The sequence below is a fragment of the Bufo gargarizans genome, chromosome 4 (genome assembly GCF_014858855.1).
Source record: "Bufo gargarizans isolate SCDJY-AF-19 chromosome 4, ASM1485885v1, whole genome shotgun sequence".
In the NCBI taxonomy this organism is placed as follows: domain Eukaryota; kingdom Metazoa; phylum Chordata; class Amphibia; order Anura; family Bufonidae; genus Bufo; species Bufo gargarizans.
Genome location: NC_058083.1, coordinates 392,469,168 through 392,494,583, shown reverse-complemented (window position 1 = coordinate 392,494,583; position 25,416 = coordinate 392,469,168). Strand labels below are relative to the sequence as shown.

At 44.0% G+C, this 25,416-nt stretch overlaps 1 protein-coding gene across 8 annotated transcripts in view; it reads right to left on the bottom strand.

Moving 5' to 3' along the window:
• The window catches only part of BIRC6 (baculoviral IAP repeat containing 6), a 252,420-nt gene that overhangs the window by 135,026 nt on the left and 91,978 nt on the right, over nucleotides 1-25,416 (bottom strand). For 7 of the 8 annotated variants that reach the window (XM_044289277.1, XM_044289279.1, XM_044289278.1 and 4 more), the window contains 10 exons: nucleotides 19,691-19,818; nucleotides 19,404-19,535; nucleotides 14,847-15,062; nucleotides 10,439-10,622; nucleotides 8,838-8,996; nucleotides 8,236-8,369; nucleotides 5,730-5,886; nucleotides 4,795-4,911; nucleotides 3,864-4,018; nucleotides 2,097-2,223 (listed from right to left, as the gene is read on the bottom strand). In XM_044289277.1, the coding sequence (XP_044145212.1) occupies nucleotides 2,097-2,223; nucleotides 3,864-4,018; nucleotides 4,795-4,911; nucleotides 5,730-5,886; nucleotides 8,236-8,369; nucleotides 8,838-8,996; nucleotides 10,439-10,622; nucleotides 14,847-15,062; nucleotides 19,404-19,535; nucleotides 19,691-19,818 (1,509 nt within the window). The remainder of the gene's footprint in view (nucleotides 1-2,096; nucleotides 2,224-3,863; nucleotides 4,019-4,794; nucleotides 4,912-5,729; nucleotides 5,887-8,235; nucleotides 8,370-8,837; nucleotides 8,997-10,438; nucleotides 10,623-14,846; nucleotides 15,063-19,403; nucleotides 19,536-19,690; nucleotides 19,819-25,416) is intronic. The other variant, XM_044289280.1, reaches the window with a different exon arrangement.

The window sequence follows — 25,416 nt, the reverse complement described above, 5'->3', positions numbered from 1 at the left end:
TGCAGCGTTTTCGTGTCCGCCTGGCCGTGCGGAGCCAAACGGATCCGTCCAGACTTACAATGCAAGTCAATGGGGACGAATCCGTTTGACGTTGACACAATATGGTGCAATTTCAAACGGATCCGTCCCCCATTGACTTTCAATGCAAAGTCAGGAGTCCCCATCAGATCGGAGTTTTCTCCGATCCGATGGTATATTTTAACTTGAAGCGTCCCCATCACCATGGGAACGCCTCTATGTTAGAATATACCATCGGATTTGAGTTACATCGTAAACCTCAGATCCGACAGTATATTCTAACACAGAGGCGTTCCCATGGTGATGGGGACGCTTCATGTTAGAATATACTGAGAACTGTGTACATGACTGCCCCCTGCTGCCTGGCAGATGCTGCCAGGCAGCAGGGGGCAGACCCCCCCACCCCCCCCCCCCCCCCCTCCTCCTGTAATTAACTTATTGGTGGCCAGTGCGGGCCCCCCTCACTCCCCAGTATTAAATATTACCAGTGCGGCGGCCTCCCCCTCCCTCCCTCCCCAGTATTAAATATGACCAGTGCGGCCTCCCCCTCCCTCCCCAGTATTAAATATTACCAGTGCGGCGGCCTCCCCCTCCCTCCCCAGTATTAAATATTACCAGTGCGGCCCCCTCCCTCTATATTTATTGGTGGCCGGGCCAGTGCGGATTCCAAGTATTGTGAGCAGTGCGGCCTCCCCTCTCCCCCCCTAATTAAAATCCCCCCCCCCCCCCCCCCCATCATTGGTGGCAGCGGAGAGTACCGATCGGAGTCCCAGTTTAAATCGCTGGGGCTCCGATCGGTTACCATGGCAACCAAGACGCTATTGCAGTCTTGGCTGCCATGGTTACTTGGCAATAAATACAAGCATTATACTTACCTGAAGAGCTGCGATGTCTGACCGGCCGGGCGCTCCTCCTACTGGTAAGTGACAGGTCTTTAGCAATGCGCCGCACAGACCTTTCACTTACCAGTAGGAGGAGCTCCCGGCCGGGGGGGGGGGGGGGGGGGGGGTGATTTTAATTAGGGGGGGGAGAGGGGAGGCCGCACTGCTCACAATACTTGGAATCCGCACTGGCCCGGCCACCAATAAATATAGAGGGAGGGGGCCGCACTGGTCATATTTAATACTGGGGAGGGAGGGAGGGGGAGGCCGCCGCACTGGTCATATTTAATACTGGGGAGGGAGGGGGGGCCGCACTGGCCACGAATAAGTTAAATACAGGAGGGGTGGGGGGGGGGTGGGGGGGGTCTGCCCCCTGCTGCCTGGCAGCATCTGCCAGGCAGCAGGGGGCAGTCGTGTACACAGTTCTCAGTATATTCTAACATGAAGCGTCCCCATCACCATGGGAACGCTTCTGTGTTTAGAATATACTGTCGGATCTGAGTTTTCCGAAGTGAAAAATCAGATCTGAAATAAACAGTTATGCAAACGGATCCGTTCTGAACGGATGCAAGCGTTTGCATTATAGGAGCGGATCCGTCTGTGCAGACACCAGACGGATCCGCTCCTAACGCAAGTGTGAAAGTAGCCTCAACTGCATAAGAGCCAAATCCAAGGCAAGTGCTGCATTCTACCAACTTGGCCAGTGTACAACTATAGCAGCCACAATCTTTAGCCCAGAAACATGTAGTAATAGCTTGATGTTTGATGAGGACGACCAATCTATTTAACAATGATCAAACGCTGATCACAATATGCTAGTAATGTTCAGAGGTATGAGAGATATTCTTAAAATAACAAACTGAAAGGTGAAGAACCTATAGGCAGGGGAGGGGTCTAGGTACCACCCATGAGCGAAAATCTCTACTTCCCAAGAGCTCACAATCATATTAATAAACTATCCAGGTACATTACGTCTGTGAGATGCCAAGGTCTCCTGAGAGGAGTCACCTGCCTAGAAAAATGTATAGGACAACCTGGCAAGAGGTGCCCTGCCGTCTATAATGAAAGTATGAATGTGTCACATGGTCTATAGAGTACATCTCCTTTAATCCAGTATTGGCATAATCCAGAGGAAATACAGATAAAATAAATGAAGCCCCCCCTTTCAGCTTTTTTGAATTTCGCTAACACAATTACCTTGATTTACAGAGATGACCGGCACTCTATTAGCATGGTATAAGAACAGGTCGCTCCCATTTTCCTTGCCCCCATTGGAGCTAGAATTTAGGCTCAATGTGAGCCATAACTGCAGAAGAGACTCGAGCTGTGGGAAAATAAAATTAGAGTGAGGAACAACATGGTTCTCTGAAAAACAAGACATCGACTAGAGCAAGATTTGACTAACTACTTCCAATGGCTGAGGTAGGAAGTGAGGCATATGCGGCAGCCACACGCTGCTAGGGTTATGGAGACCGCTGCGCAGGCTGTCCTACATTGTTTCCTTAGGGCTTATGAACACGACCGTATTTAAAAAAAAAAAAAAAAAAGTACAGATAACGTCCGCGTGCATTACATATTTTGTGGAATGGAACAGCTGGCCCCTGATATAACAGTACTATCCTTGTCCGTAATGCGGACAATAATAGGGCATGTTCTATTTGTTCGCAAAACGCACACGGAAACTAAAAGCAGACGGAATAACTTACGTTTTTGTTTTATGCGGACCCATTGAAATGAATGGTAACACATAAGGTCCGCAAAAAAAAAAAAATGGAACAGACATGGAAATAAAATGTTTGTGTGCATGAGCCCTTCAAGTGTACCTAAACTTATAAAGTTTATTAAAACCTACTGTAAATACCCTAAAATGATTCTTTCTAATATAATTTTTTTTTTTTTTTCATTATCCATGAGATATAGGCACCGGAAGTTGAGGTGCCTATAGCGTTGTGAAATACACTGTTCTGCAGGTGAGTACGAGTTCTCCTGCGGCTGCACTGAGCGCTGTAAAGGCAGGAGCTCCATAGCACAGCGCTGCTCCTGTAAGTACCAGCGCTGCTCTCCTAAAGCCTGGAATACATGTGCAAAGTTGCCGCATGTGACATTTGCAAATTTTTAATTTATTTTTTAACTAAATTGACGCCAAAAACTGAAGTAAGAGCTCTTTCACACTTGCGTTCTTTTCTTCCGGCATAGAGTTCCATCGTCGGGGCTCTATGCCGGAAGAATCCTGATCAGGATTATCCCCATGCATTCTGAATGGAGAGAAATCCGTTCAGGATGCATCAGGATGTCTTCAGTTCAGGACCGGAACGTTTTTTGGCTGGAGAAAATACCGCAGCATGCTGCACTTTTTGCTCCGGCCAAAAATCCTGAACACTTGCCGCAAGGCCGGATCCAGAATTAATGCCCATTGAAAGGCATTAATCCGGATGCGGCCTTAAGCTAAACGTCGTTTCGGCGCATTGCCGGATCCGACGTTTAGCTTTTTCTGAATGGTTACCATGGCTGCCAAGACGCTAAAGTCCTGGCAGCCATGGTAAAGTGTAGTGGGGAGCGGGGGAGCAGTATACTTACCATCCGTGCGGCTCCCCGGGCGCTCCAGAGTGACGTCAGGGCGCCCCACGCGCATGGATGGCGTGATCGCATGGCGCGTCATCCATGCGCATGGGGCGCTCTGACGTCATTCTGGAGCGCCCTGGGAGCCGCACGGACTGTAAGTATACTGCTCCCCCGCTCCCTACTACTATGGCAACCAGGACTTTAATAGCGTCCTGGCTGCCATAGTAACACTGAATGCATTTTGAAGACGGATCAGTCTTCAAATGCTTTCAGTTCACTTGCGTTTTTCCGGATCCGGCGTGTAATTCCGGCAAATGGAGTACACGCCGGATCCGGACAACGCAAGTGTGAAAGAGCCCTAAAATGATTAATACATATGGGTCATTGTTACTCAAAACCAACCTGAACATGATGCACTTGCAACATTGAAAAGAGCTTGTTGAAGCAGGCACTCAGCATTGGAATGGAAGACGACTGAACAATTAGCTGGTTCGCCTGACTCGACGCATGAAGCCCTCGTAATAAAGAGTCGTCCGTCCCACCAGAAGGCTGTGATACTGTGAAGAAAGTGTGAATTCAATACATGGGTCACAATACGCCATTAAAACGGCATAAACTAGATTTCCAGTTGTATTCAGCTTCTCATACTGGAATGTGTCACCAGAATTTTTCTCTGCCAGACAGTGACACATATCCTTTTTATTCTAATAGTTTTTATTTTACTTTGTAGATTTTTTTAATTCTATTTCCTGAACATGTTCATGGGGCTGCCATTTTGCCCGAGCGGTTCTTATATGCTTTACAGTAACCACTATGGACGCCATGGACAGGTTCTGACCTCACCGATTTCTACAGGATAGTTTTCTACTTATGCTCTGTGACCTGTGCAGAGGTCAGGAGGGAGTAGATAAGCTGTGTTATTACGTACTGTGAATGGTGGCCACTTCTCTATATATATAGAAGATATATCATTCTAATCCTGCTTGTGATAAGCAGATAATTGGAGTAAAGTGATCTGTACAGACCAAGAAATGGCGCCTATTAGGATTAGTGGCCAGCGTGAAAACTGCTATATTTTTTATATAGATAATGACATGGAATTAAGAGTTAGTGGAACATCACAGAAATTCTTGAAAAATATGTTTAACATAAAAACAGGATTTAATTTTTGATAGATCATTTCACAGCACTTTTCAGTAATAAAAATGAATTGAACACTTCATTTTCCATACTTTATAAGCTATAGGAAGCCTCTCTGTACCTTTATCAAACTAGTCTTAGATTTTGGGGGTCTACATAGACCATAAACAGAATTAATTTTTTTTCCACTTACTAGTTGGTGATGAATTGGTCAGCGCTTGTAGAATGGAATCCGCCTCAAGAGTGGACATCATTTTCAACATTAATTCTGCTTGCTGTTCAAGACCAACCTCCAAACGGGCATCTAGTGCTAGAGGTAATAAAGCAAGGGCAAAAAGAATGCCAAGGCAAACCATAAAAAAAAAAAAAAAAAAAAAAAAAAAAAGTTCTTTAGACTCAATCAGCAATAAAAAATAATACAGAGAACGGAGTGCACCAGAATGCATTCAGTTCTTGTTCCTTTGACAGATAATACAACTGGATCCGTTCTGAACGGATGCAGACGGTTGTATTATGGACTGGATGCGTTTTTGCTATCCCCTGCTGGATCCAGCAAAAACGCAGATGTGAAAGTAGCCTTATCAATCTTACAGAAAAATAGAAAGAAGAAGTCACAGAGGGACATTTATCACCCTATTTATGTCACAGTTACGCCACTATTATGGCATAAAAGAAAAAAAATAAGGGTGCACGCTGTGTGTGCGCAATACTTTGCGACTTTTTAAGCTTTTCAACACTTTTCTGAAGTGGTGAAAAAGGGTGAGGCTTCATAGGGCATGCTGGATTTACTATATCTTATACCAGAAACTGGCGCCGGCCCTTTGTTGGTGTAGACTTCAGTTTTTGGAGCATGGAGTGCCAGAGACGTGCCTAATTTATTAAGGGGCATCTGCATTAGGCGCATCTCACTTCTGCGCAGAGGGATCAAGATTGGTATATGGGAACGCCAGTCTTGACAAAATCCCCTCACAGTGTTCCTTATAATCTGAATGCTACTGTATTGCAGCGTGGACACTGGATGATTTGTGGAGAATTTGGACAAGTCTATCGCTGCTACTTCACTTAGTAAGACAAATTGTGATAGATTATAAGTACAGTAGATACACAGACACACCACTAAATTCTCACCTTGAGACACAGATACGGTCACAGTTTGGGTACCATTTTTTTCTGTCGTGGCTGCTGGTTTTGCTACAGGAAGCCCAACACCTCCAATGTGGTAAGGATTGTAATTGTAAGTGCCATAATCTGCACCCCAATAATCATACCATGTGCTGCTGATCGGCTTTTGGTGGAGGAAAAAAAAAAAACATCTGAATGTCTTTCAATGAAAATACTAAAAATATACACGATACACAGACTGCTACTGTGTGCATTTTTTTTTCTTTTTTAAATCATTCACTAGTCTAATTTGATGGACCAGAATAACACATCCATGGAGTTTCTCAATTCAGAAACATGGAGAGAGCACTTCAGTGAAGCACTGCCTCCTGGACACTTGCAGGACCAGCATTGGGCAGAATTCTCACTACTCCTAATAATAAAAGTTCCAGCAAATATATATTTATACACTTCTCCCGATCCCCTGCCTAAGGCTGGGAGCGGTTTGGCATGGTCAAAACTGCTGCCAGATTCCCTTTAATTTGATGGGTCCGTGTGATGCCCTGGTGCAGTCAGGACAGTGCATGCATGGATTTTCCTGCCGTCTGAATCAAGTCTTACAGACATTTACCTAAAGCCACGTTCACACTTGCAAACTGTGGTCAGGATATTGCATTAGTATGTGTAAATCCAAACCAGGAGTGGAACACAAAGTATTAAAAAAAAAAAAGTGTAAAAGGTGGCTTCAAAAATGTTTTTGTGGTATTTTTGCAGTATTCATGGCATTTTGTGGAAATATGGAATGCAGACCGCATAGGCATGTTGTTGCTGCTTGAGTTTTTGCTAATAAGGTGGCTTCTGGTGTCGGTGTAAAGGCACACCATGTCAAGAGAAAAAAATATTTATTTAAAAAAAAAAAGCCATAAAAACAGCATGCAGTATGGAAAAATATGCACATGGTCCCCTATGACTTTTTGGTGGAAAGATTTGCCCCTCTTCTGTGTTTCTTTTCTGGATCCACTCCTGATATTGGCTTACAAATACTGATGCAAGATATTGGCCACAAGTGTGAATGAGACCTAAAGCTAAGCTTACCAGCTCTAACAGATTTTAAAAACTTCTGCTCTATGTGCAAAATCACCACTGCTATTGCATAACTGACAATGACACCACCGAGGTTGTGTATCGGTAAAAGCAAGTTCCGTTGGTATGGTGAATGCGGAGGAGCAATTCTTTGCTTGGGCTAGGTACACAGTGTGACTAGAGTGGACACATACTATTGAGGCAAGCGGACACCGTTTTAGTGCACTTGAAGGCTTCAACCAGATTATGTAGACAATCTACTGTAATATGTATTGGGGCAGAAAATAACCCTCAGCCAGTGGTGTCTACAATAAAATTAACATGCTGATACCAGCAGCTGCAGCTCAAACATTATGCATAACCAGCATATGTAGGTTACCCATACAAATCAGACAGCTGCACGCGCTTGGCCAACAGCTTCCCTTCCGACCTCACAACCCCATACACATGCATGCTCAGCTGAGTGTGCATGTATTTTGGAAGGGTAGAGAGGAGTAAGCCACTGTCAGACACCTCTGGTAGCTTATCTCCTGTGGGAACAAAGGATTGGGCATGCTGAAATCCAAAATACCCAACTATACACACCCCCCCATATCTGCTCTTGTGCAAGATTCAGGAGGCACACCCATACACATTAAAGGGTGAGTCAATCCTGCCGACATGAAGGGTTCTGCTGAAAATAATCTGAAGTGTAAACTGCTTTCGTTTTTATATGGATCAATAACCTACTCAAGTACTGATCTGTTCTTTGGTATTCACAAATCATAATACCCATCATCAGCAAGTAACAAGTCAAACAATTCCAAATAAGCCAAAGAAAATAAATACATTTCAAGACCATAAAGTCGAGATGATCAAAGGTGAAGCTTCAAGAACTAATCAGGTAGAAAATAAACACTATAAACTTCCTAAATAGCATCTAAGGACATCTGTCAGCAGTTTAGTACCCATGACACTGGCTGACCTGTTACATGTGTGCTTGGCAGCTGAAGGCATCTGTGTTGGTCCCATGTTCATATGTGCCCGCATTGCTGAGAAAAAATATATTTTAATATATGCAAATAAGCCTCTAGGAGCAACGAGGGTGTTGCCGTTACACCTAGAGATGCCCCTCTCTCTGAAACTGCCATGCCCTCAGCTTCCAAGCACACATGCAACAGATTAGTCAGTTTCATAGGTAGAAATCTGCTGACAGATGCCTTTTAATTATCCAATTCTGAAACGAAATAAAAACTAAATAAAAATATCTTTGTAAACATTTTTTAGTAATAGTTTATGCTCCATCCTTGAAAATTATTGGCTATATGATAAACAATATACTAAAGTTAACAGGTGGCACACCTTCAATTTTTATTAAAAAATGCAATAAAAAAAATTAAAAATACAAATAAAAATCACTAAAAAGCAATGTATCTAGTACAAGGAACAAAAAGCCAAAAGTTCAACTTACCTTGAAGACTTTGGCTGCAAGAGGATCTTTTTCCAAATCAATATCTAAAGGATCAATATCAACTTCCATCAGGTCTTGCAGTAATTCAAGGTCAATGTCTTTATCTTTATCCAAAGATGATAGAGGAGGAGCACCTTTGGGTGATTAAAACAGCTTTAATACTGCCAAGTAGTGAGGCCTGCCACCTACATACATGGACCATGGGGACGATTACTGGGCAATTTTAAGGCTGTACTTTCATACTTTGTATACATTCAACTAAACAATCACATGATAATGATAAATCAAAAGTCTTAATACTGTGCAGCGACTTAGTATTTTACAGCGGCAATTTGCACTGCCCCAAACAGTATAGAAATCCTTACAAACATCAAACAGTATATAAGATACAACTATTTGTCATATTTTATACTGCACTGAAACAAAGTTACTAGCTACTTATTTAGCAGTACCCGTACTCTAACCCTATTTTTTACCCTCCCCTAAACAAGATTAAAATGCATACACTATACAACATGGTAAACCTGCTATATGGTTTGGGACCACACTAAGTTTCAGCAGAATTTCGCCCTTTCTTTTCTGTCGTGGTCTCTTACAATTACCTGTGATGTCAGGAGTTAAAGGCTCATCCACCGTTTCCACTAATGGTATGACAGAGGACTGCGGCAATGAATCATCGGAGTCACCAGCTGCAGCTGCTGCCTCGTCTCCCATGGCAGACTCATCCAGGGCTTCAGCAGCTATAGGTGCCAACAGCTCCCCTGTAAATAAAGGTCACAAGACACGTTTACATTTATTTTCACAATTGCAGGTCACTCTGCCCGTGATCACTCCAGGTACGTCTTCTTTTACACATGCAGCAAAACCATCTGGCAACAGCCTGCCAGAGGTCTCCAGATAGTGCCATGTACCCGCCAGGCCCCATAGACTATAACGGGATCCGGCCTCTCCCCAGCATTTATGTCAGGATTCGATCGGACAAATATCGCCAAGAGCAGTTTTTGTCTGGTCGAAATCCGGCATAATTGCCGAGGAGTGGCGGGATCTCTGCCAGTTCCCATTATAGCCAATGGGCCCCAGCGCTGAATGGCAATAACTTGCTAGGCCGGTGAACTCTGGCAGAACAGCCTGCCAGATTGTTCTGCCTCCTATGTGAAACCAGTCTTACGCCATAAAAGTGTGCATGGTCAGGAAAAAAAAAAAGAAAAAAGGATCCTTCTCCGACAGCAAACTGCAATACTGAAAACCGTGAGGAGCTGTATATGTTGAAACCTCTCCGAAAGACCAGACTCATTCAGAGCAGATTTCCTGAAAACAGATTTTTAGTTCCATCATATTATGCATACTGACCATCTTCTTTGAGAAGACTACTTTTACAGAAATGTTGGGTGGTTGTCTCACTGTATTAGAAAGTCACTCCATTACACAATTAAAGGGGTTTTCCGAGATTTTTATACTGATGACCTATTCTCAGCATCCCTGCCAATCAGCTGTTTGGGAATGCACCAGGGTTCCTGTAAGTGCCACAGCCTTCTCTCAGCTTTTCTTAGGCCGAGTGACAACACGTTCATGTGTCACGTGGCCTTGGCGCAGCTCAGCTCCAATTTAAGTGAATGGGGCTGAGAGCGCTACCAAGCACAGCCCCTATACACAGCGCTCTGCTTGCTAAGCTGAGAGAAGGCAGCCGTTCTCACAGGAGTGCTGGTGCCTTCTCAAAACAGCTGATTGGCAGGGGTCCCGGGTGTCAGACCCCCACGATCAGTATAAAAAAACCTCAAACCCTTTTAAGCTTGTAAAAAACAAAAACAAAAAAAACTACATTCTCTGTGCTATCAGATGCCCTGTCCCACAAAGGGTCTGTTGCTTTGAAGATCAGCAGAAGTCACAGATCACACAGTGCTGTCCCTTCTGCTCCGTTTTGAAAGAGCACATTCATTGAGAGTCAAAAAAAGATTGCCGTGTGTGATCTCGGAAGACTTAAATGCTTAAGCACTTGAATGGGACAGAGATGCACATATGCCATGTGACTAATGAAAGTGAAGTCTCTGGCCTAGGAAGAGATGCACAGGCTCTTTAAACAGCTGCGGGTTCGGGCCCCTATCTATCAGATATTGATGACTTAATTTGCAGGACAGGCCATCGATATTAAAACGTCAGAAAAGCCCTTTAAAGCATGAGAAACATGATATTCATCGCTCCTTACCTGCTAAAATGTCTTGAAGCATGCACGTCAAAGAATATTGTGCCCAGGCACCACCCCAAGAAATGTCTCCTCGGTTAAAGTCTGTGCCAACCAACAGCAGCAGAAGTCTTTCCAGTTGCTGTTCATTCACAACCTCACACAAATGTATAGTCGGACGGGTGGCATTTGCTATTCTGGCAAGCACCTGATAACGTAAAAGAAATATAAGTACAAAAGGATCACACTATAAAGAAGAAATATAGTTATAAGTTTAGAATTGTGCATGATGGGAGGAACCCACATTGGTCTCACCTTCCCAGCTATACATACACATTCAAGAAGGGGTTATATGTAGCAAGCAGTCACTTTACTGTCACAACACCATAATAAAGAATTCATTTTCAGAACAAGAAAAATTAACTTCTGTTACTTATATCAAAGCAGAATGATTCCCATTGGAAAGTTATTTCTACATCAGGAAACTGTCCAGCTGGACACCAGAGGTGACCATACAGTGCAAGCGTCCTTCCTTGCAAAGCTGTAAACTAGAAATAGTGGTACAAAGCCTGGGACCCCCCCATGCTGTTGTGTGCGACTCCCAGCCATCCTTAGGGACTAGTTTCTGTTTGGCACCTTAGAGATGACAAGAGGTGAAGAGGTGGCTGCAAAATGTATTATTAACAACTACAAACCCTTCCCCTCTGGGAGTGTCGAACAAGGGAGTAAGACTCCTACTCTCAACTTCCATGCAAATTCCAGTAGGTCCTACTGAATGAAGACAGAAGGTCGTATCTTCATTCAGCAGGACCTCCGCTGACGTCACCGCGCTCACCAAATGGTAAGCTCGATGACGTCAGCAAAGGTCCTTTTGCAGGTCCTTCAAGAAAAAAAACAAAGAAAAGGATACCGGCTTGCGCAAATCAAGTGGATGAGGTGAGTAATGTTTTTATAATTTTTTAACCCTAAATTGACATTATACTTAGCATTCTGTATTAAAGAATGCTATTATTTCCCATTATAACCATGATAGAATGGAAAATAATAAAGTAAATGGGGTCCCGGGTCGCTCATCCCTGGGCTCCTTAGCAACCATTGCGTGAAAAATCGCACTGAATCCGCACTCGCTTGCAGATGTGATGCAATTTTCACGCAGGCCCCATTCTATTTCTATAGTTGCGTGAAATACGCAGAATATAGAACATTCTGTGATTTTCATGCAAACGCACAAGTGATGCGTGAAGAACATCACTCATGTACACAACCCCATTGAAATGAATGGGTTCGGATTCAGTGCGGGTGCAATGCATTCACCTCACACATTGCACCTGTGCGGAATACTCGCCCCATGTGTGAGGGGGTGGTAGAATCTTTTGACCACACACTGTTGGGTACCTTAACCAGGGCTTCGGAGTTTTGGGTCGAACCGTAGAAATGTACAGACTCAAGCTTAGTGGCGATAGATAATCAGCTCTCACTTCTCCTGTGCTCTCTCCTATCCATATACTATAAACAGTGATAAACAGAGTGTTCTAGTGGTGATGATAAGTTCTCAATTCTCGTGTGTTCTTTGTCCCTTATACTAGGTATTTTCATGCTCCAACACCCTTTGATACAATGCTTATAACTGTGCTGCACATGCTCAGTAGTGAGTTCCTCCTCTAAAGACCAGATAAGGAAGTTCACTACTGGGCATGCCTGCAGTCATCTCAGAACTGCTAGACAGAACCGGAAGACAGCATTAAAGGGGCTGTCTGAGAATAAGTAACCTTTCACAGGTAAGAAAAGAACCATACCTACTCCCCGCTGTCTAGCCCTGCGTGACGGCTCCCATGTGTCTATTTTCCAGGCCGCAGCTTATTTAATTAGTCCCCGGCACAGGCATGATCCTCTGTTCCACTGCAGCCAAAAACTGGCTTCAGCAATGACATGTCTCTTGTGGATACCTGACTGCTGAATCCAATCATTGGCTGCAGAGGAGCAGATGATCATGCCGATGCCGGAGATGAATTCAACAAGCAGAGGACTGGAAGATAAACACATGGGAGCCAGTGCACAGTACCAGAGCTGCAGATATCAGGTAAGTAGGAATCTTTTCATAGCGGTATGTTGCGGGCACTTGTGAGAAGTTATTTATTCCTGGACCCTTTTAAGCACTGAATATAGCAGCTGCACTTTTTACATGTTTTATTAAATGAATAATACATTTTACAGGAATTTAGAAAATTACATGAATATCAAACTGTATTCCAATAAATATGGTTTTATCTAAGTAGCCTGATTACTTACAGGATGGTGAGAAATCCAGATATTACCATTTTACTACAGTAAATGTGTTATCACTAAATTACTGGCCATTTATGAAAGTCTGAGCTGTCAGAATCAGAGCTTTGTATTACCGACTCCACAGCCTGAACCTTAACAGTGTAGGCCAATCCTCAGACACTACTTTATAGTTTGCACTTAGAAATAATGTACATAAAATATTGAATAACTTCATAAATATATCTAGCACTCGACCTGACCAAAAAAAAAAAAATGCCTTGTGGAGTCAATGCCTGCATGTAGCTTATTCTGCCCCACTGAGCAGCTTCTCAATGGGTCATAGCTAGGATCTCCTTCACCTAGAGCAGTGATGGCTAACCTCCGGCACTCCAGCTGTGGTGAAACTACGACTCCCAGCATGCTCCATTTATTTCAGTGGAATTCTGAGAACACCCAAGCAACTGTGCATCTTAGTAGTCGTAGTTTCACCACATCACATATCTAGGGTAAGGGTGTTAACTGCCCTGAATAAAATAACCTGGCCTGAGTAGAGAGGCTTGTCGGCAGCTGTCCCAACCCTGTCAGATGCAGTCCTAAAACCAGGAAAGATTTGCCGCGCCTGCGCACTTCATTCCCCATTGTTGGTAGAGGCACAAGGGCAGCTAGATGTACGGGCCGACACATGTGCACTAAACGCCCTTGTGCCTCTGCCCATAATAGGGAATGAAGTGCGCAGGCGCGGCAAATCTTGGGAACAGCGCTGGCGCTCAATTTCTGAAGAACCTAATGCGGGACAAAGGGGTGAAAGGGGAGGGGTTTCATATGAAAAACAACAAGGGGGCTGGGCACCGGCCGCTTGAACGCCGCCCCTGGACACCTTCAGAACCTAATTAACATTTTGAATACAAGTGTTTTTTAGCAAAAATAAGCAACGGACAGCTATACGGTAAGTAGCATTCGAATATGGGGACTATAATGCAGATCATGTTGGTGTTCTATAATGGTCAGTTTAGGTGAAAGACTCCCTTTAAAGGGGTTGGCCACTATATAGTGGGAGGTAGGGTAAAAAAGAGTTCCCTAATATACTTTATAAAAAAAAATCCAAATGGTAATGTTTTTATAATGAGCCTCGCCCCCTCAGCAAATTCATCCATGGCTGCACGCGACATGAAGGAGCTTTAGAGAAAGCTCGCCCATGGCTTTATTCTAACTGCACATGCGCTGCTTTTCCTAATAAGAGCAGTGCAAGCCCAGTCTGCCCCTGGCACGCTCACTGCTCCGACTGTCTCTACAACCAGCTTATTCCTGTCAGAGTTCAGAGCGGGAAGAAAAGTAAGACTGCGTCGGGGATCATATAATACCCAAATACATCTTTTTATATTTCCATAATAAAAGGGAAAAAATTTAAATTGTGTGGTTCTCCAAAGAGGAAGAGTATGCGACTTAGTATCAGACGTTTCGGTCCGTCCCGGACCTTTCTCAACGAGTCGCTAAAAATAAAAGCATACGTATTAGAGGAAGAAACAGATAACACATTAACCGCGGTTTGGCAGGATACCCACAAGTATAACCATGGTATCAAAAAAGTAATAGATATCTAACACGGACATTAGTCACCTAGGTAGAGTATCACAGAGCGGAGGTACTAATATTCAAAGTATAGCTAGTAACAATGTAGTAGACAATTGAAGCACAAGCGGCTGACTATCTGATTACATATAATCATAGGGTAAGTGAAATAATATCTTCCACAGGTGGTAGTATTGACATTGAAAGGGGTATGGCAACAGAGTCCAAGAAGAGGTTGATAATACACTAGGGTGAAAAAAGTAAGAGAAAGGGCTACGGAACAGACATACAGTATAAAAATATAAATATATATAGGTCCACACCCAATATGCAAAAAATGTGGATCGTATGCAGACCAAAAATACATGTCATGTGCATGAGGTGAGGCCTAATGTAGATTTTTATATGTAAACAGGTGTTCAAAATCAGAAAAGCTGTTTAGAATCTTTCTTTTAACAAGTTTCTATATGCCTATTATGGCATCATAACAGCAGTTCTACTTCCAACAGCCCGAGTCACATTTTATCAGGACAATAATAGCAGAACAGATTTTGAATAGTAATAGAAGGAAGAATGTATACTTTAGCAGCACTGGTACCTTGCATACAAACAGGAGGAGATCAGCATGACAAGTGAAGTCCATAGACAAAAGAAAAAGAGCTAGCTTCTGCACGACAGAAATACAACGCTCATGTGCCAAGGTGAAAGGCAGAGGCTCAATTTCTGGGCTCTCTTTGGTTGCAGATACTTCTGTGTCTTGAGCAGACCGAGGCCACTCAGCAGTGCGGCGAAGGCGTATTAAATCTTTAAAGTGCTGTGGAGGGGAAAAAAAAATTATATCTGGATTAATTTTATGCACCCATCCGAGTCTAATGACATATACACCAGGAAACGATCAAAAGATCCATGGGCCAAAGAAAAAAAAAAAAAGAAAAAAGGTATAACATGCAGTATATGTTAAGAATTTACTTTACATGTCTCTGTCCCTCAGAAGTAGGTCAGGAAACCTTTCCAATACAAAGAGCGAATGCAGAGTGCACCGACCCTTCGTTATATCGTCTTCTATTTCTGATGTTTTAAAGAGTAACTAAACTTTTACACTAACTTTTAATATGCTGTCCCCAACCACCTAAAAAAAAAAAAAAAATCTTTTTCTAATATACTTTACTTATTAATTCTCCATTTTTACTATACTTTCATCCCTAAAGCGCACCATTCACTGGTACGCTAAAACTCAGATCTCTGTACACCGCTGAGCTGTCAGCTGTGTAAGGAGTACTCATTTTATGAATGGGGCCGCAGCAGCGCAGGGAGTACAGACAGGAGGGATCACTGCTGCTCCTGCACGTGCTCACTGAACTATTACTTTCTGCTGGCATAGTACATGGGTACCCTGTACCCATCTACTATGCCAGGATTAGCTGAGTGGAGCAGGCAGAAGCCCGCTCAGCGAGTCCTGGCATAGTAGATGGGTAAAGGGTACCCATGTGCTATGCCAGCAGTTAGTAGTAGTCCAGGGAGCACGTGCAGGAGCAGCAATGAGCACTCCTGCCCGTACTCCCTGCGCTGCTGCAGTCCCATTCATAAAATAAGTACTCCGCTGACAGCTCAGCGGTGTACAGAGATCTGAGTTTTAGCGCACCACTGGTGCGCTTTAGGGATGAAAAAGTACAGTAAAAATTGAAAATTAATGAAGTATACAGGTCCTTCTCAAAAAATTAGCATATTGTGATAAAGTTCATTATTTTCTGTAATGTACTGATAAACATTAGACTTTCATATATTTTAGATTCATTACACACCAACTGAAGTAGTTCAAGCCTTTTATTGTTTTAATATTGATGATTTTGGCATACAGCTCATGAAAACCCCAAATTCCTATCTAAAAAAATTAGCATATCATGAAAAGGTTCTCTAAATGAGCTATTAACTTAATCATCTGAATCAACTAATTAACTCTAAACACCTGCAAAAGATTCCTGAGGCTTTTAAAAACTCCCAGCCTGGTTCATTACTCAAAACCGCAATCATGGGTAAGACTGCCGACCTGACTGCTGTCCAGAAGGCCATCATTGACACCCTCAAGCAAGAGGGTAAGACACAGAAAGAAATTTCTGAACTAATAGGCTGTTCCCAGAGTGCTGTATCAAGGCACCTCAGTGGGAAGTCTGTGGGATGGAAAAAGTGTGGCAGAAAACGCTGCACAACGAGAAGAGGTGACCGGACCCTGAGGAAGATTGTGGAGAAGGACCGATTCCAGACCTTGGGGGACCTGCGGAAGCAGTGGACTGAGTCTGGAGTAGAAACATCCAGAGCCACTGTGTACAGGCGTGTGTAGGAAATGGGCTACAGGTGCCGCATTCCCCAGGTCAAGCCACTTTTGAACCAGAAACAGCGGCAGAAGCGCCTGACCTGGGCTACAGAGAAGCAGCACTGGACTGTTGCATGTCATTCGGAAATCAAGGTGCCAGAGTCTGGAGGAAGACTGGGGAGAGGGAAAAGCTAAAAAATGCCTGAAGTCCAGTGTCAAGTACCCACAGTCAGTGATGGTCTGGGGTGCCATGTCAGCTGCTGGTGTTGGTCCACTGTGTTTTATCAAGGGCAGGGTCAATGCAGCTAGCTATCAGGAGATTTTGGAGCACTTCATGCTTCCATCTGCTGAAAAGCTTTATGGAGATGAAGATTTCATTTTTCAGCACGACCTGGCACCTGCTCACAGTGCCAAAACCACAGGTAAATGGTTTACTGACCATGGTATTACTGTGCTCAATTGGCCTGCCAACTCTCCTGACCTGAACCCCATAGAGAATCTGTGGGATATTGGGAAGAGAAAGTTGAGAGACGCAAGACCCAACACTCTGGATGAGCTTAAGGCCGCTATCGAAGCATCCTGGGCCTCCATAACACCTCAGCAGTGCCACAGGCTGATTGCCTCCATGCCACGCCGCATTGAAGCAGTCATTTCTGCAAAAGGATTCCCGACCAAGTATTGAGTGCATAACTGAACATAATTATTTGAAGGTTGACTTTTTTTGTATTAAAAACACTTTTCTTTTATTGGTCGGATGAAATATGCTAATTTTTTGAGATAGGAAATTTGGGTTTTCATGAGCTGTATGCCAAAATCATCAATATTAAAACAATAAAAGGCTTGAACTACTTCAGTTGTGTGTAATGAATCTAAAATATATGAAAGTCTAATGTTTATCAGTACATTACAGAAAATAATGAACTTTATCACAATATGCTAATTTTTTGAGAAGGACCTGTATTAGAAAAAGATTTTTTAGGGGGTTAGGGACAAACATATAAAAAGTTAGTGTTAAAAGTTTAGTTACTCTTTAAGCCCCTGACAGGAAAGTGAAGGTGCTATAAAGACTGTTCAAGCTGATGTTCCAGCTTCAATTACCTTAGGCTTATCATTCACTTACAGTCAGGTCCATAAATATTGGGACATTGACACAATTCTAGCATTTTGGGCTCTTTACACCACCACAATGGATTTCAAATGAAACGAACAAGATGTGCTTTAACTGCAGACTGTCAGCTTTCATTTGAGGGTATTTACATCCAAATCAGGTGAACGTTGTAGGAATTACAAGTTTGCATATGTGCCTCCCACTTGTTAAGGGACCAAAAGTAATGGGACAATTGGCTTCTCAGCTGTTCCATGGCCAGGTGTGTGTTATTCCCTCATTATCTCAATTACAATGAGCAGATAAAAGATCCAGAGTTCATTTCAAGTGTGCTATTTGCATTTGGAATCTGTTGCTGTCAACTCTCAAGATAGATCCAAAGAGCTGTCACTATCAGTGAAGCAAGCCATCATTAGGCTGAAAAAACAAAACAAACCCATCGGAGAGATAGCAAAAACATTAGGCGTGGCCAAAACAACTGTTTGGAACATTCTTAAAAAGAAGGAACGCACCGGTGAGCTCAGCCACACCAAAAGACCCGGAAGACCACGGAAAACAACTGTGGTGGATGACCGAAGAATTCTTTCCCTGGTGAAAATAAAACACCCGTAACAGTTGGCCAGATCAAGAACACTCTCCAGGAGGTAGGTGTATGTGTGTCAAAGTCAACAATCAAGAGAAGACTTCACCAGAGTGAATACAGAGGGTTTACCCACAAGATGTAAACCAGTGGTGAGCCTCAAAACACAGGAAGGCCAGATTAGAGTTTGCCAAACGACATCTAAAAAAGCCTTCACAGTTCTGGAACAACATCCTAAGGACAGATGAGACCAAGATCAACTTGTACCAGAGTGATCGGAAGAGAAGAGTATGGAGAAGGAAAGGAATTGCTCATGATCCTAAGCATACCACCTCATCAGTGAAGCATGGTGGTGGTAGTGTCATGGCGTGGGCATGTATGGTTGCCCATGGAACTGGTTGTCTTGTATTTATTGATGATGTGACTGCTGACAAAAGCAGCTGGATGAATTCTAAAGTGTTTTGAGCAATATTATCTGCTCATATTCAGCCCAATGCTTCAGAACTCATTGGAAGGCGCTTCACAGTGCAGATGGACAATGACCCAAAGCATGCTGCAAAAGCAACCAAAAGAGTTTAAGTGAAAGAAGAGGAATGTTATGGAATGGCCAAGTCAATAACCTGGCCTGAATCCGATTGAGCATGCATTTCACTTGCTGAAGACAAAACTGAAGGGAAAATGCCCCAAGAACAAGCAGGAACTGAAGACAGTTGCAGTACAGGCCTGGCAGAGCATCACCAGGGATGAAACCCAGCGTCTGGTGATGTCTATGCGTTCCAGACTTCAGGTTGTAATTGACTGCAAAGGATTTGCAACCAAGTATTAAAAAGTGAAAGTTTGATTTATGATTATTCTGTCCCATTACTTTTGGTCCCTTAAGTGGGAGGCACATATGCAAACTGTAGTAATTCCTACACCAGTCACTTGATTTGGATGTAAATACCCTCAAATTAAAGCTGACAGTCTGCAGTTACAGGACATCTTGTTTGTTTCATTTCAAATCCTTTGTGGTGGTGTATGGAGCCAAAAATGTTAGAATTGTGTCAATGTCCCAATATTTATGGACCTGATTATGTATAAGGTAGAAGAATCTAACCGTATAAAAGGTTATTGACAACCCTTCATCAAGCAGAAGGTAAAAGCTGGAATAGCTTCTCACCTTAGAAGTGGCTTGTTTGAGCTTTGCTTGTTCCACCAGCAGCTTGTAAGAGGATCCCTTGTTGCTCTGTATTTTCTCTTTTTCAATTTGCTCTACTAAAGCCTTCTGTTTTGCCTTTAGTAGGTTAAGTTGCTAGAAGGAAAGTTAATTTATTAAATGATATAAAAAACTTGTATCAGTTAACACTAGTGATCCAAGTATGATCTAAACGCCACAAATTGATCCAAAAAGGAGAAATCTTAGAATGTAGAAGGCCTTCCACAAATATTCAACACCATACAGATTACCTGTTTGTGGTGAACGAGCTGTTTTCTGATCTTCCTGGAATACAGCCTATCCAAGCTGCTGCTTCCTTTGGTTGACCTATTCAGGCTGTGTGTGTGCAGGCTATTATTTATAAAACTCCATTGATTCCCTGTAAAAAGGATGAGATATGATTCAATGGTGAGTATATTAGCAAGTGCATCCAAATTTTTCTTCTAGTCTTCGAAGGACCTTAACGTTTTTTTTTTTTACTGTTATGAGGGCTTGTTTTCTGCAGGATGTGCTGCATGTTTAATGGCACAATACAATGTACTGTAAAACCATAAAAAATAATTGTAGGCTTAAACACCCCAATTACACCATTGTTTTGGTTTCTTTTTTTCCTGCATTCATTGCATGCAAAAAAAAAATGGCATGACACTCATTCTATGGCTCTTACATATTTTTATTATGTTTTACCCCTTAAAAAAATAAAAATATAACTAGAGTATTTGCATTGTGTCACCCATGACTTTTTTTTTTTTTTTTTTTGGACACTCACCGTGTACAATAAACATTTTAATATTTCAGACATTTTCAGATGTGGTAATACCAATTATGTATTATTTTTTATATGAGAAAACTAGATTTTTGTACGTACCGTAAAATCTGTTTCTCTTCTGTTCATTGGGGGACACAGGCCTGACCTTGGGTATAGCTATTGCCATTATAAGGCAGACACTAAGCACAAAAGTGTGAGCTCCTCCCTTCAGCTATACCCTTCCCACAGCTAAAACAGTTAGTGCAAAAGCAGTAGAAGCCAAAAACAGGGAAGCCAAATTAAGTACAAACCCAGCACCACGCAGGCAAGAAAAGGCCTGTAAAAGAACAGGTGGGAGCTGTGTTCCCCAATGAAAGGAAGAGAAACAGATTTTACAGTAAGTAAAAAAAAATAATAATAATCTAGTTTTCTCATCCTTATCATTGGGGGGGGGGGGGCACAGGCTTGACCATGGGACGTTACAGAACAGTCCTAAAAGGTGGGCCTAAACAGGAACCCTCTGGCAAATCAGAGAACCGCCGTCTGCAAAACTCTACGCCCCAAAGAAGCGTCAGAAGATGCAAAAGATGTGTACTCTGTAAAGTTTGGAAAAGGTGTGCAAAGACAACCAGATAATCGCCTTGCATACCTGAAGGGCTGAAGCCCCATTATGCACTGCCCAAGAGGCCCCCACTGCCCGAGCAGAATGAGCAGTAACCGGGAAGTGTGGGGCCCGGTCACTGACACAGTACACTTCCACAATGGCCAAAAGAAATGGAAGATTTAGACACAGCCAGCCCTCGTCTCGGCCCCTCTGGAATGATGAACAGGGAATCTGTCCGCCGGAAAAATGACGTCTGGGACAGATAGATGAGAACGGCTTACACCAAATCAGGAGTGTGGAGAGACTGCTAATGAGTATGAGACGGGGCAGGACAAAATGAAGGGAGAATGATCTCTTCATTGAGATGGAATGCCGACACAACCTTCAGAAGGAAGGACTGAACAGGGAGAAGGACTACTTTGTCCTGATGGAGGATTATGAAAGGCGACAGTCAGGAAAGAGCCGCGAGTTCCGACACCCTACGGATGGAAGTGATTGCCATTACAAAGGCCACCTTGTAGGATAGGAAACAAAGCAACGCCTGCTGCAAAGGCTCAAACTGTGAAGACTGGAGCGCTGAGCACCAGATTAAGATCCCAAGGATTCAATGGAGAATAGAAAGGAGGCGCAGCGTGTGCGACCCCCTGCAGAAAGGTCCGAACTGCAGAAAGCGAAGCACATTTCCGCTGAAAAAGAATGGAAAGAGCAGAAACTTGCCCTTTGGGGGAGTCGAGAGCCAGCCCCAAGTCCATGTCCAACTGCAGGAAAGAGAAGAGTCAAGGCAAGAAGAAACAAATGGGAGACAGCTATTGACGCCTGCACCAACTAAAGTAGGACTTCCAGGTCCGGTGGTAGATTCGAGAAGATGATGGCTTTCTGGCACGAATTATGGTCTGGACAACAGCATCTGAGAAACCCCGAGCCCTTAGTACGATGGCTTTAAAAGCTATGCCGTTAAATATAGCGACCTGAAATTCGTGTGGAAGATCGATCCCTGTGACAGGAGGTCCTCCAAAAGAGGAAGATGCCAGGGTTTGTCGGCAAGGAGTGTGACTAGAGATGCATGCCACATCCGGGGTGGCCAATTGGGGGCCATGAGAATGAATGACAGACCTTCAGACCTGATCTTCAGGAGGAGACGCGGAATGAGAGGAAGAGGAGGGAACACGTAAGGAAACGTTAACTGGCTCCACAAAATCACCAGGGAGTCGCACGCCAGGGCTATAGGATCCCTGGACCACGCAACGAACCAAACAACCCCGGAGATGGTCGGTCCAATGCAGCAGAGACAAATCGCTCTCAATACCAGAATGTTGATTGGGAGGGATCACTCCTCACGTGACCACACGCCTTGAACAGATAGATTTCCCAACACTCTTTCTTTATTTGTTGTCAGCACCATTCAACAGAGAGGTAGGAAAGAGCTGCCCGACGTCCGCATCGGGGAAACCAACCACCACTTGAGGGCCTGAGGGGTCGTAACAAAGACGCATGGGCCGATACAGGGAGGCTGGGGAATGGTCCCAAATAGTTAGAATGGCTCGCTGAAGAGTCCTGGTATGGAACTGAGCATAGGGAACTGCTTCGAAGGCAGAGACCATGAGATCGCATGCAGCGACGAATGGGAAGAGGACAGGGCCACAACAAGTGGATAATCTGAGGATGGAGATTGGATAGCTTCTCTGGGGGCAAGAGTACCTTGGCCTGAAAGGTGTCGAGTAACATGCCCAGAAAGGTTAGCCGCTGAGATGGATAAAGACATAACTTCTGCCGGTTCAGGATCCATCCAAAGCGTTCCAGGGTATCCAGGACTATGCATAGGCTGTCCGCCGTTGCCCGGAACGTGGGACCCTTTATCAGGATATCATCCAAGTAAGGGATCGCCACTATACCCCCCCCCCCCTGACATGGAGTAGGGCCATGACCACCGCCAGAACCTTCGTAAAGACTCTGGGAGCTGTGGCCAGGCCGAATGGGAGGGCCACAAACTGGTAGTGAAAGGGACCCACTACAAACCGAAGAAATTTCTTATGAATGACGCAGATGGGAACATGAAGCTAAGCGTCCTTGATGTCTATCGAGGACAGATACTCCCCCAGTTCCATGGACACAAAGACCGATCTCAGGGACTCCATTCGGAAGCGGCTGAGAGCCTTGAGGTCAAGATCGGGACGGAACGTCGCCTCCTTTTTGGGGACCACAAAGAGATTGGAGTAGAACCCGCAGAAACAGTCTTGTGCAGGAACCGGAACAATCACTCCCTGCCGCAGAAGTGTGTGAATAGCCTGAAAAAAAAAAAAGGAATTTGCGGCCGAGGGAGAGGTCAGAGTAGACTAGCAAAAAAAAAAAATCGATCGGAGGGCGCTGGAAGCTGTACGTCATGCAGAGGAGGTCTTTGTGGTATAGGACTTTGAGCCCTAGGGGATGCTAGGAAGGGCGAGGCTTGGGGGCAGGCTTGCGCTTCTGATCCGGGGCAGACATGCCGGATGGCCGCTTGAGGCTGGAAAAACGCCGAAAGGTGCACAAAAGAGGTTTATGCTTTTTTGACTTGCCAAAACGAACCCTGCTCTGTGGTAAATGAGTGCTCTTACCACCTGTAGCATCAGAAATGATTTCATCCAGATGTTTTCCAAAAAGTCAGCTGCCGGTAAAGGGAAGGGCTGCCAGGGTCCGCTTGGAAGCATTATCTGCCGTCCAGCAGGAGAGCCAAAGAGTACGGCGCATAGCCACCAAAACGGCTGACGAGCGGGCCATAAGCCTGGCCGCGTCTAGAGAGGCTTCACAAATATACGCACTGGCATGGGAGAGCTGCAGTGCAATATCGGAAAGTTCCCCCGACGCTGAGGTAAATTATTTGCCCACTCACCCATAGCTTTACTCACCCATGTAGAGGCAAAGACCGGTCGCAGTGCTGTGCCCACTGCTTCAAAGAAGGATTTTGCAAAAGATTCTAATTTTTATTTCTGATATCAGAGAAAGAAGCCCCATCCGCAATCGGCAAAGTGGTATGTTTTGCCAAGCGGTATACTGGCAGGTCAACTATAGGTGAGGACGACTACTTCTAAGACAAATCCTCCTGAAATGGATAAAGGACGTCTAAGCGCTTTAGCAAGGCAAAATGTCTATCAGGAAAATCCCACTCCTTGGAAAGAGAGAAATCAAAATCATGGTGGTTGGGGAAACATTTGGACGGGAAACATTTGGGCGAGCGACGGGACCTCCTAAAGGAAAAACCCAAGCCGGCCAATAAGGGTGCGGAGTCCTCAATCTGTAAGGTCTCTATAACGGCTGTAAAGAGATTGTCCACCATAGAGGACAGCTTTGACGACTGACCCTCAGGAGAGTCAAAATACTCATCCGAAAACCTCTCCTTGAAACATGACTCTTACACTGAAGACACGGAGTGAGACTCTCTGGGATGAGGTGGAGAGGCAGAGGAAATGGGAGACACAGACACCCTTGTGGGGGAGGATGGTATGGCCTGTTTAGCGGGACAGCCGCGATGGGAATGAGCCCCTGGATCCCCAGAGTCGGAATGGTTAAAGGACGGCCTCGCGGACAAACACCCCAGTATATCCGCAATGGTCTTGTTGGTATGGGAGACGTCCTGTACCATCCTCGACAGGGAAGAAAAATGAGCAGACCTGCAAAGCAGGGAGGTCTGCCTCCTACAGACACTAAGCAAAAACTGATTTAGCAGGGAGGAGCTCACACTTTTGTTCTTAGTGTCCGCCTCCTAGTGCCAATAGCTATACCATGGTCAAACCTGTGTCCCCCCAATGACAATGATACGGATGAGAAATTTAATTTTGTTTCCTATTTTTGTTTTCTTTAAATATTTTTAAAAATGTATTTCAACATCCTTTTTTTTTTAGTCCCCTCAGAGTAGGGATAAGCAACCTTTGGCACTCCAGCTGCTGTGAAACTACAACGCCCAGTATGCACACTTACTCGGCTGTTCTTTTGACAATTTGCTGCACAATTACTGTAATATATTAGTATCATTACACAACTTATTCTAAACTTAAATCAAGAATAAAGACTACTCGTGCTCCTTCACACAAGTGTCCACAAGTATTTATATATAACCCACAGAACCATCCAAATAAAGAGATGGTATATACAGTACGTCACACTCATTCAGGTGCATCCATGTCCACTCCCAACTCAAGGAACTCGATACACTTCATAGATCAGTAATTTACTCAGCAGTGACATCCATCTACAACCAACGAGTATGATAGGACTAGTACCATAGCAGGCCTTCAGTTACAGCAACCCGCGAACGTGTTTCAGGGGTGCTGATCAGAGGATAAAGGGAACGCTGTCCCTCTCTCTAACATGCTATGGCTCTTACTGATTTAACAGCCAGGATCAGAGTCATCTCCAATCCCGGCTGCTGCGGGAAGGCATCAGCCATGTGAAGGCACAGTCACAGAACCTACTCCACACACTCCTTAACAGGTCGTGTATAAGAGATTATGCCCAGGTATGCAAGGGGGCTAAAAGAAAAAATCTTCCTCATAACAAGCAGGAATGAAAAAAGTTTATCCTTATTTTATTCTCAATATATAAAATAAGTGAAGCAGAAAAGGGAAGAAAGGTTCAAAATCTAATACAATTTC